This window comes from Vicia villosa, unplaced genomic scaffold, assembly GCF_029867415.1.
Source record: "Vicia villosa cultivar HV-30 ecotype Madison, WI unplaced genomic scaffold, Vvil1.0 ctg.002425F_1_1, whole genome shotgun sequence".
Taxonomy (NCBI): Eukaryota; Viridiplantae; Streptophyta; class Magnoliopsida; order Fabales; family Fabaceae; genus Vicia; species Vicia villosa.
This window is the reverse complement of record NW_026705923.1, coordinates 260305-272102: the sequence shown is the minus strand read 5'-3', so window position 1 is coordinate 272102 and position 11798 is coordinate 260305. Positions and strand designations below refer to the sequence as shown.

Genomic DNA, 11798 nt, shown 5'->3' with positions numbered 1-11798 from the left:
AAAAAAAATTCATTTGAAAAAAATATAATTTTGAATTTTGTAATTTTTATGAAGGATCAAAATTTATTATAAATTTTTTTAAATAAGAATTAGGTAACAAAAGTGATAATGAATAATTGAGAATTATTTACCTTTCTTATTATTTTCAGTCGTAAGGATTTCCAAAAAAAAAAAAAATGATAATGAAGACGGAAAAAGTAATTTTTAGTACGGGAGGTAGTAGTAAGAAGATTTGTCTAGAATCTAGAGTTTTATTACTCTAATACCAAAAAGTCGCACTTGTCAACTAAATGAAACCCGCATGGTATCCGTTGATTTTACATCGCACGGCTCAAACTGTTTGACGAATCGATGCAAATTGCAGAGAAAAGTCGGCATCATAATCTTCTTACAAGAAAACGAAAGCCAAGGTAAGACTCCACATTTTTCTTCTCTTCTTCTTCTCTCGCTCTCTCAACTCGTGCTTTTCAGAAAACGTGCTTACGCTTTTCTCATTCACTCATTCAATTCAGCTATGGTTTCACTTCACTTGTGATCTAAGAAATCAAGCTCTGTGCTACAAACTAGGTAACTAATTCAATTCGTTTTCAGTTTCATTCAATTTCAGCATAGAGATTCCAGTTTTACCCTAATTTTTGGAGGTTAAATCTCTAGTGAAGAATCTGCTTTCGAATTAGGTGATTTTCTTACATGATTAATACTGGATGTGGAAATTAAGCTAGTTCAGTGAACCGTGTGACTTTATGATGGCAAAGAGTAGGGTGAGTAGGGTCCCTGGAGGTTATTTTGGTAATCCTCTTAATACAGTTGGTGAATCCGAGGGGTCCGGAACATCGGGACAGATAGACACTGAAATTACCGTTTCGGAAGACTCCGGTGCCGCGGCGAGGAAGTCGATTAGTTTGAATTCAAGCCGCCGCGGTGCTTTTGGTGCTTCCGTCCATGTTGTTCCCTTGTCGAAATTGTCGTCGATTGAAAGAAAAGGTCTGGCGCAACGCCTGAGATCCGAGCTTGAACATGTTCGCCAGCTTCAGAAGAGAATCGAGCTACAGAGATCGAATGGCGTTACGCTGTCGTCTTCTAGTGATATTCTTAGTTGTAGTAATGGAAATACCAATACCAGGGATCATCGAGTGGAAAACTCGAGGAAAAAATCGAAACAGTTGGGTAAGAGTAATAAGCCTCGCGGATGGAATCGGGGCTCGTCTGGAAAATTTGAGACTCCCTTGAAGACTTGTTTGCCAAGTACTACTGCGAATTCTTTGTTAATGAAAGATTGTGAGTCACTGTTGAAACGGCTAATGAGTCATCAGTATGGTTGGGTTTTCAACACCCCTGTGGATGCGGCGAAGTTGAACCTTCCTGATTATTTCACTATCATTAAGCATCCTATGGACCTGGGAACAATAAAAAGCAAGATCGATACAGGAGCGTACTCAGATCCTTTGGAATTTGCCGGTGATGTGAGGCTTACTTTTTCGAATGCAATGACCTATAATCCACCGGGGAATGATGTCCATATCATGGCGGATACCCTCCGTAAATATTTTGAAATGAGATGGAAAACGATAGAGAAGAAACTGTCTAAAACGGATGATCTTCCATTGCCTACAAAGCCAGCCCCTAGTCATGATGTGAAAACTACTAGAGCAATGCCTTCTTCCAAAAAGAGGAAAATTGTCTCTTTGCCCCCTCAACCTGAAGTTATTACACCTGCTAAGGAGGTTATGTCGGATCAAGAGAAGCACAATCTAGGTCAGCAATTGGAGTCTTTGCTTGGAGAAATACCTGTTCATATAATTGATTTCTTGAAAGAACATAGTTCAAATGGAAGAGAATGTGGAGAGGAGGAGATTGAGATTGATATTGACGTTCTCAGCGATGATACACTATTCACATTACGCAAGCTTCTAGATGACTTTTTGCACGAGAAGCAAAATAACAAAGAAAATGTTCAAGTGTGTGAAATAGAGGTGCATCCCTACTACCTAACCCTTTCATAAATCTATGTTATTATCACATTTTATTGTATTGCCCTAATCCTCCCTCGCCGTAATGAAATTTTGTCTTATAATAATACATATACTATTTGACTTCTCGTAATCTATATTTTCTGCTGCAGGTGTTGAATGATTCTGGACCTAGCAATTCCTCATTGCAACCATTTAAAGGTAGTCTTTTGAGTTTGTGTGTCTGCATGTATGGATGCAGTTTTTATTTATCCTATTCAAACATTGTTCTACTACGTATAGGCAATGATATGGCTGATGAAGAAGTGGACATCGGTGGGAACGAGCCCCCTGTTTCAAGCTATCCTCATGTGAAGGTTGAAAAAGACAATTGTGGAAATGAACCCCCTGTTTCAAGCGATCCTAATGTGAAAATTGAAAATGACCCCCCTGTTTCAAGCAATCCTGATATGGAGGTTGAAAAGGACATTGATGCAGGCGAGCCCCTTATTTCAAACCATCCTGATGTGAAGGTTGAAAAGGATACAACTTGCAGAGAGAACAAATGTCCAAGTCCAGGCCATTCCAATGGTACTTCTTGTATTCTGTAACCGTGGTTATCCATGTTTCTGAAGATTTCATCGTTAGGATATATTTGAGACTTGATTTAGGGAGGTATATTATTTTTTATTAAACTCCCCCTTAATAGAGCTCTGGAAACTCAGAAAAGTAGAGAAAATTTTCCATCTGAAAAACACTTTGGCATTACCATTCCGAGTGAATACACATTGATACGAGTATTTATAGGATCATAAAAGCAAGGAACAGTTATTGTAGTTGTAACTGAACTAAGCTACACTCTTACACATCTTAGAGGATTCAATATCATCTCTTTTTTCTTTGCATATCTTTTGAACTTAAACCGAAATGACCCAAATTCATCTCGCACTAGCAAATAAAGAAGCATCTAAACACAAAGCACATGCCATGATGTTGATTATATCACTTTCAAAAAGAACAAAACACGCATCTATTTATTACTCTAATGTGTACATTGCAGATTCAGACTCCAGTAGTTCTTCTGATAGTGATAGTGAATCTGATGATGCTAAAGCAAGTCCAGCAAATGGAGCAAAGGCACAGTTTTGTTTATTCAGTGAATGTTATTTCCTTACATAATTATTTTGTATTATAAAAATCTGATTCATTTGGATTCATATTCAGGTACCAGAAATTATGGGTTCAGAAGCTCAGTTGGAGGATAAGATCAGAGCTGCTGATACTCTTGAAAGAAATCGTGAGTGATGTATCTTTAGTTTGTCTTTTTTAGCTGCATAAAGGTTGTTCTGTAAGGTCTGCAGTTTGAAAAGTGAAACTAACAAAAGAGTCCTTGAAAGCATAAGAGAAAGAACAGTATGTGTATATATAAGGCTGTGGGTTTGTTGTCCTAGTGTCATGACATTTTAAATTAACACACTCAATTGAACTAAATAATAAATGGGTTTTAATGTTGCACATAATGGGTTAACTCACTAAATTTCAACAGGTATTAGAGCTAGGTCCAGTAGTACAGTAAAAAAATAAAATTTGAAGGGCCTTTTTAGACTCAGCAACAAAAAAAGAAAAGGTACAAGTAGCTACGCGGCTCAACACTGTTCAGGACAAACCTGGAGGAAAAAAGAGACTATTATTAAAGTCACAAACGGGTAAAAAAAAATAGACCTGTTTGAACTTGAAGGAGGGTTTTGGAAAGTTAACACAAGAGTCCCACGTTGGAAAGTGTATGAGAAAGGAGAGTGTTATATATAAGGGAGTGGATATGTTTTCCAATTATCAGGACATTTTGAATTAACATACTCATAGTTGAAACTAAATTATAAATGGGCTTTGACTATTACACAAAATGGACCTGGTCACTTAATGTCAAGTTCAACTAAAACTCTAATCTTCTTTCCCATGGTTTGTCTCATGTTTGTGTGGTAACTTCTATGGTTTGTGCTATTATTTATTTACATCACAGGAGTGTTAAAATTGCTTTTGTTGAACTGATACTTTTGAAGATCTATTTGATGATTTACGTTGTTAAAACAGAAAAGTATAGAAATTTGTTGCTGTAGATTCTCATTAATATAAAAGTTTTATTTTGAAATATTTGAGTTTATCTTTAGGGAAATGTTACTACCTTTATCCCTAAACATAGGACCTGTTGTAAAGTTTATCTTTAGGGAAATGTTACTACCTTTGTCCCATGTGTTTTGGTCAATGGGATCTTCACATATAGGGATGAAGGTAGTGCAATTTTTGTTATGTCTTATGAAGACTAAACTTTATGGTGAAATATTGGTGTAAGTCGGTATCAAAGCCAATAACCGAACCTGTCCCTGTTGCTATTACTCTAGGTGACTTTTTCATTAAATGTACTCTTATATATGTGGCATATAAAGTTCGATAGCTTTAAATGAGATTGTGTAATTAGGTGAACTATTTAAGGAAATCGCTTCAATGCAGAAGGACCATGTTAATTGATGATAACATTATACTCACTTCAACATAACTACTTAGTTTGAGAATCACTTAGGTGACATTTGGAAGAACTTATTTAAAGCTTATGTGGGCTTATTGCATGATTTGAGCACTTATATAAGTGGTTGGAAGAGATTGTACTTATAGCTTGTGAAACATCCATTAACTGTTTTAATAAACTTGATTGAATAAAGATTCCGAGATAGCTATGGAAACAACTTTTGTAGAATGAGATACAGGTTGGGTTGCTTCCGGTTAGGGGTATTTTGGGGTCTAAACCAATCAAATTTAACCGGTTTGGGTTGGTTAGTATTTGTGAATGATACACAACTTGAGTCAAACCAGCCCAATCTCATTCTTGTTGGGTCAGGTAACTTGGTTTAATAATAAAACAACAGTAGGCTTACAGCTTTAAGAAAAAAGAAGAAGTAATTATAATTACCTGCAGAAAGGAACCCAAAATGAAAGAGTAAAATTTTCAGTTCAGGTCCAAAAACCATATATTACTATCTAAATCAAAATTATGTTAGAGAAATGGGTAACATTGAGCTCATGGCAGGGGTTCCAGTCAGTTGATTTTTTGAGATTGCAGCGTAAGTTCTCTGCTTGCCACTGGCAGGGGTTCCAATCCAGCGGAGAGATATCGGTTGTGGCCACTGCTCAGGTGGTGGTGGGGTGTGAAGGAGGGAGTAATGTCTTGTGCCCTAGTCGGCCTTAGAGAAGTGGGGAAAGATGGGGAGAATATGAAAAGGAAACTAGGAAATCATAACTAAGTATATGCACATACTGTGAAAATCCCCTTCTTTTGGATCGGTTTTCTGAGGTTTGAATTTTCCAACCCAATTAACTCGGGTTAGCCTATTTCAAAACCAAATCGAACTACCCTTGATTTTTCAATTGGTTTTATTCGGGTTGTGGGGAACCATGATCCGTGTCCACCCCTATTTGCCCTTTGTCTCCTCTTCAACTCCCAAATTATATTTTACAGTGAAACCAATTTAAACAAATGTTGAAAATACAAATAGCTTATTGAACTTAAGGCCATATGACACAAATTTGCATATGGTAAGTATTTATGCAATAAGCGATTAGTTAAATTGCAAAAAAACTTGTTTGCTAGACACCCTTTATTGTGAATAAATGCTTTTGTTGTTATTGTTGATGCTATGCTGGTTACATTGTTTAAGGAGATAATGCTGTATTCTTATCTCTTGTCTCATGTTCCTTTCTTTTCTCTTTTTGCTGAATTCCTACTACTAGTAGAGTTTGTGGTCTCTTTCCTTTTTAATATAGTAATAGTATATATGAGCTTTATTTTCATATAACAATGACTTATGTGAAACCTTCTATATTTTTCCATTTATTAATCTTGCATAAAACTTGCATGTCTGTGTGTATTGTTCGTTAGCCATGTCTTTAATATCATGATTAAATTTCTTGACCTTAGATTCTTATCCTTTCTTACAGAATCTGTCAGTGGCTTAGATCAAGTTGAGGATAATTCTCAGGATCAGCGGAGTCCTTCTGACTCTGATTGCCAGCAAGATGGTATGTGTGTGTGGACCATGTAAGGTTTTATTGTTATGCTAGATGACTTCAAACAAATTATCTTATAAATATTACAGGGGACAGCGGTCCTTCTGAGAGGCAGGTCTCCCCTGATAAACTTTATCGAGTTGCAATATTGAAGAATCGATTTGTTGATACTATCTTGAAAGCTCGAGAAAAAACGCTCACACAAGTAAGTAGTATCTCATATTTGAGAAATGTGAAACTTACTCTACTAGCATCATACTTCTGATTGTTGTGTGAAATTTGAATATGATTTGCTTCAATAAAATTTGGCTGAGGTCAGGGAGAAAAGGGTGATCCTGAGAAGTTGCGGCTGGAAAGGGAGAAAATGGAGATGGAGCAAAGGAAAGGTGAGTGAGCTTTTGTACTTGTGTGTTATTATAAAGAGTGATGTGTCCATGCTAATTGTTCGACTTACTTAAGTGCTAACTAATCTATCTTGTTGACCCAACTGTTTGTCGACAGAAAAGGCAAGGCTCCAAGCAGAAGCAAAGGCTGCTGAAGATGCTCGAAAGCAGGCAGAAGCAGAATCTGCTGCTGAAGCCAGACGAAAGGTAGAGCTTGACAGGGAAGCTGCACGACAAGCTTTGACACAGGTAAATGAGTAGTGTCTATCTTGCTGAAATATCTAAGTATTTACATGTTTGTTCTGAATTTCATTGGAGCATATACTGGTCTCTATGCAGATGGAAAAGACTGTTGAAATCAATGAGAATTCTCGTTTTCTCGAAGATTTGGAAAGGCTTAGAGCTGTACCTGTAGAGCAATTACCAAGTTGTGTACATGAGACAAGTCCTGATCACTCTCAGGATGGGTTGGGCAGTTTCAAGTTTGGTAGTAGTAATCCCTTGGAACAACTAGGGTTATATATGAAAGTTGATGATGAAGAGGAGGAGGGAGAGCCACCCTCTGTTCCAAATCCTGTAAATGATGTTGAAGAGGGTGAGATTGGTTAGGCTATTCACATTTTGTATCATGAATATGGAGCAAAGTATAATTATATCTATCCCACAAAAATATCCTCATGCATTTTAGTTCATGTGATGCATTAATCCATTGTAAATGAGTAGAAGGGATGTGCATTCAGCTTCTAGAAGGACAATATTAATTCAGTTCTGGTCTGAACATCAAACTTCTTGTTCTGTAATACTAGTTAGTGGTTTAAGTTGTACAAAAGATAGGCGGTGCTCTCTTGGAAACTATGAGCATTGAAGGAGCCACCATCTTTCTGGTTACTGGGTGTTGTATTTCTGTTTGGCTATTTCTGTAGATGCTAGAATTTTAGTTTAAGTTCTTAATCGGGTTCATTATCAGGATTAAGACATTGTACTACGCATTATATTATACTTCAAAGCACTTACATTTAAATACTTAACTATATTCTAATTGTAGATTCCACTCAACTAGTACTTGACGTATGCTTCCGCACGGGTAAATTTATTCTTATCTTAGATCATTCGATAAGGTTTTGTTGGTAATATATAATTGTTATTATAAAATCACTAATACCTGAAAATATTTAAAAATAAATATGTAGTAAATTACCAACATGATAAATCCAATATGACCAATATAAATATTCACAAATATCACTAATAACTATAAATATTTACAAAAAATTTATGAATATTTAATGATAAAATAAAAAATTAAACATGATCACTTTAACAAAATAGTTATAAATTTGTTAGAACTTTAAACTATTGAACTCATTTGAACTCATTTGAATTTTTAATTTTAAAATATTTATAATTTTTTTATCTATTGAATTTTAACTTCTTTCTAACACTTCACAAGTTATAAATTTGTTAGAACTTTGAACTATTGAACTCATTTGAATTTAATTTTAAAATATTTATAATTTTTTTATCTATTGGATTTTAACTTCTTTCTAACACTTCATAAGATTTTTTAAATTTGCTTGTAAATATATATTACATAGAGAATGAATTCTATCTAATGAATTATATTAAAACATATAAGTGAATAGAGATCCGTGAGATCTATATTTCTTGCAATATGCAAGCCAAGAATGAGGTTAGACAAAGTTGCATTGGGAAGGTAATAGAAAGGTGAAATATTATATTATTTGATTGAAAAGTTGGAACATAAAGAGTAGAAAGGAATAAAAAGGGAAGTCATTTGAATTTCAGCGGATATCGTGCAAGGAAATAAAGAAATTCAGTTAGGCCATCCACGTGGCAATCCGTGGAACCAGAAGGGCAATGTTAGTATTTCCAGAACATTTTATTTTCTTATATGATAGATACACATATCATCACACGCAATTCAAATAACGACAAGACACGGTTGATTCAACTTCATAATAAAAACATATTTATTTTTAATTCATCACAAGGTATCATTATCTCATCATAAAACAAATACTAGGAAATTATGTCCTATAACTTATTTTACTCCATTAGGGTATGAATTATTGTATTAGCTATCCTATACTTCGAACAGCGTGTCAAACGGAGTCCGAAAACTCAAGTTACGGCTTTTACAAAAATTCTGGTGTTTTATAAGATGCACATTTACCCCTACATTTGAGAGAATTCTCGTTTATCTCCTGTTGTAATTGTAACGCCCGGAAAAATAAGTATATGCTTAATTTGGACGTTTGTGACGTTTATTGGAATTTTACCGTTTTTGGAGTCATTTCAGTTGGTATTAGTTCGGGATGGCGGACTAATATTTAATTGAAGGTTTTCATATTTTTGGTACTAGAAATATTATTAAGGTAATATTCGGCGTTTTGGGGTTTTTCTGAGCAATTGAGTTTGGACCGTAAAGTGAGATATTTTGTGTGTGAATAGTAAGTAGTGGGGGGAGATAGAAAAGAGATAAGAGAGAATAGAAAGAGAGAAAAACCAGAAAGAAGAGAGAAAGAAAAGGAAGAGGAATAGAAGAAGAGCAAAAATGGAGAGAAAGTGAAGAAGGGGTTTTTGGAGAAGATGAAGAATCAAACCAAGGTAAGGGGGTAAATCTAATTTATCTTGAATGTATGACTCTTATAGTCTTGTTCTTGTTCTTGTTCTTCTTCTTCTTGTTCAATTTCCATAACTTTCTTGTGTGGTCTTTGTTTGATCTATGTTTGTTTGGTATGATTGTATGATGATTAAATGATATCCTTGTTGTGTTATGATGATTGATCATGCTTTCTTTTCCATTTCCATGGCTTGATTGAGTTTGAAGAAAATGTTAGGTTTTGAGAAAGATTGATGAATCAACCATGAAAAGTTTGATGTTAGGTTGTTTTAATGGTATGTATGTGTTGTATTGATGTTATAATTATGTATAGGTGTTAGAGAAATGTTTATAAGGGTTTAGTTAGTGGAAATGGTGATTTTAGGGTTTCTACGAAGCTTAGGTCGACCTACACAGAGGTTTGCGTCGACCTGTGCAGCCTAAAAGGCAAAAATCTGGGTTTTCTGATGAATGCGTCGACCTATTGGGTCAGCGTGCGCATACCCGAGGGTGGCAGGAGTTCAATGCGTCGACCTATGATTTCCATGCGTCGACCTACAACTTTTTTTTCCATTTTTGGCAGATTTTGTAACGATCGTAACTCTTGAACCGTAACTCCGATTTTATCGCCGTTCGAAGCGTTGGAAAGCTAACGCAATGAACTATACTATGATCTAATAAAATGATTCATAGTATGTAGTCTCCTATTATTTTTATTAGGATCAAGTGATGAAATGTGTAGTATGTTCAATTATCCAAACTTTGAAACCTTGTAACTTTTTATCCGTAACTCCGTTTTATACGCCGTTCGAAGCGTTAGGAAGCTAGTTAGATGTTCTATATGATGTTATAGGCTTGGTTAACTTGTGATTGATTGGTTGTAATTGTTGTTGATGAAAACACATAATTGTTTATATGCGCGATATGATTGGTAGATAATCATAGTGCTTGGTTGCAATTGTTGTTGATGTGTGGATTAACATGAAATCATGTTCGTATGTGTTATGTATTAATGAATGTTCATTCTTGATATGTGACGATGTTTGGTTGTTTGTTGTTAACATGATGTGTGGCCTTATGGCAAGTAATTGTTGTTATGAGAATGATGTATTATCATTGTTGAATTGTTGTTATTACAACTTGTTGATGATGTATTGATGAAGTTGTGGGCCGATGGCCAATATTAATTTGATGTGATGCAATTATGCGATCATTTATGCCAATGTGGCCAGTATGTTTTGACGGTGAATGTGTGTTGTGTGCTTACTAATGCCTGTGTGGTAATTATGATGTGATATAATTGATAACGATGTTATTAATTGGTGATGTATCCTTTTGGATAGAATATAAACGGTGTAACGTGAGTATGTGACCGTGTTATATTGTTGATGATGTTGTTGTCATATAATAGAGTCATATATTTGCACAGCATAACATTTCAATACGTTAATGGCGGAATGCTATTAACAGGTGGCCTGAATTGGCAATTATTACCAGTGGGAGCTTAATGCTCGGTAAAAAGGTGTATTTGCCCGAGTGGCAAGAGGTCATCAGTGGGGGCGAAATGCTCGATGACGGTTAGTCGTAGCTTACTGCTTGACAAAGGTGTATTTTCCTGAGGGAAAGAAGTCCTAGCATAATGCTCGGCAAGGTGTATTTGTCATAATGACAAGGAGGAGTTTACTCCGGATTTGGTACCACATGCATATGCATAGTCGAGTCTCATTCATCATTGTCTGTCCTTATAATTTATGTTATCATTCATGTGTCGCATTACTTATATATCGATTGTGGTTAGATGAGTGGATTACCTTGTTGTATGATTCTTGATGATACTTGTTGGCATTACTATATTTTTCATGCTTTTCATTATGAATTATATTCTCACCCTTCTGCTGATTTGATGCTTGAGTGGCATCCTGCAGATTAGCCGCTTTGGGAGTCCTTTGGAAGAGGTAGTTCTCCAATTGGTCTTGTCGGTTGCTCTGATACGTAACACCGGGGAGTCGGGAGTCTGTTGTTATTTATTTGTATATGACTCTTTTGAACATGTATATGTGATGATTGTTGAAACATATTCTGTTAATGTTTTGAATATTACAAACTATTTTATCTAAAGAAACTCCAAAGTGATTTCATCAATTAATCATCTAAATAATTTATGGTCTCTATCAAACAAAAAGTTAAAATGATGATTCAAGATTGAGCTGACAAAGAACAAAGCTTTAAGAACATATGGATTCTCAGAAGTTAAACAAGTTACTCTCCAGAATTATGGTCCCAGAGTTACTCTTCAGAATGACAGTCCCAGAGTTACTCTCCAGAATTATGGTCCCAGAGTTACTCTTCAGAATGACAGTCCCAGAGTTACTCTCCAGAATTATGGTCCCAGAGTTACTCTTCAGAATGACAGTCCCAGAGTTACTCTCCAGAATTACGTGTTCCAGAGTTACTCGTCTCAGAGTTACTAGTCCCAGAGTTACGTGTTCCAGAGTTACTCGTCCCAGAGTTACTTGTCCCAGAGTTACTCGTCCCAGAGTTACTCCTCCAGATTTACTTTTCCAAGAATAAGTCTTTGTTGAAATGGTCAAATGTCAGAACTTGCAGATTGTCAGCAGTACCAAGTCAAGCCAAGACCAAGTCCAAAGCTGCCAGCACTTCTCATGAGAAACTCTCGGCACTTCCTTCTCACTTTGCTTTGCTCTATAAATACAAGACTTATGCTTCATTCTCATGCACCGAAAATACACAAGCATACAAAGAAAAACAAAGCTCTCAAACACA

At 35.7% G+C, this 11798-nt stretch overlaps 1 protein-coding gene across 2 annotated transcripts; it reads left to right on the top strand.

Annotated features, from left to right (window-relative positions):
* Positions 1–394: 394 nt before the first annotated feature.
* On the top strand, positions 395–7412 carry LOC131638804 (transcription factor GTE11-like). 2 transcript variants are annotated; one of them, XM_058909353.1, is made up of 11 exons: positions 395–567; positions 678–1973; positions 2123–2171; positions 2253–2540; positions 3010–3086; positions 3174–3246; positions 5940–6020; positions 6098–6213; positions 6328–6394; positions 6510–6640; positions 6731–7412. In XM_058909353.1, exons 2-11 carry the CDS (start codon positions 744–746, stop codon positions 6998–7000), a joined length of 2382 nt encoding a protein of 793 aa, XP_058765336.1. In that variant the 5' UTR covers positions 395–567; positions 678–743; the 3' UTR covers positions 7001–7412. The 2 variants fall into 2 exon arrangements, with proteins under 2 accessions (XP_058765336.1, XP_058765335.1); XM_058909352.1 differs by having other exon boundaries at positions 395–1973.
* Positions 7413–11798: the final 4386 nt, after the last annotated feature.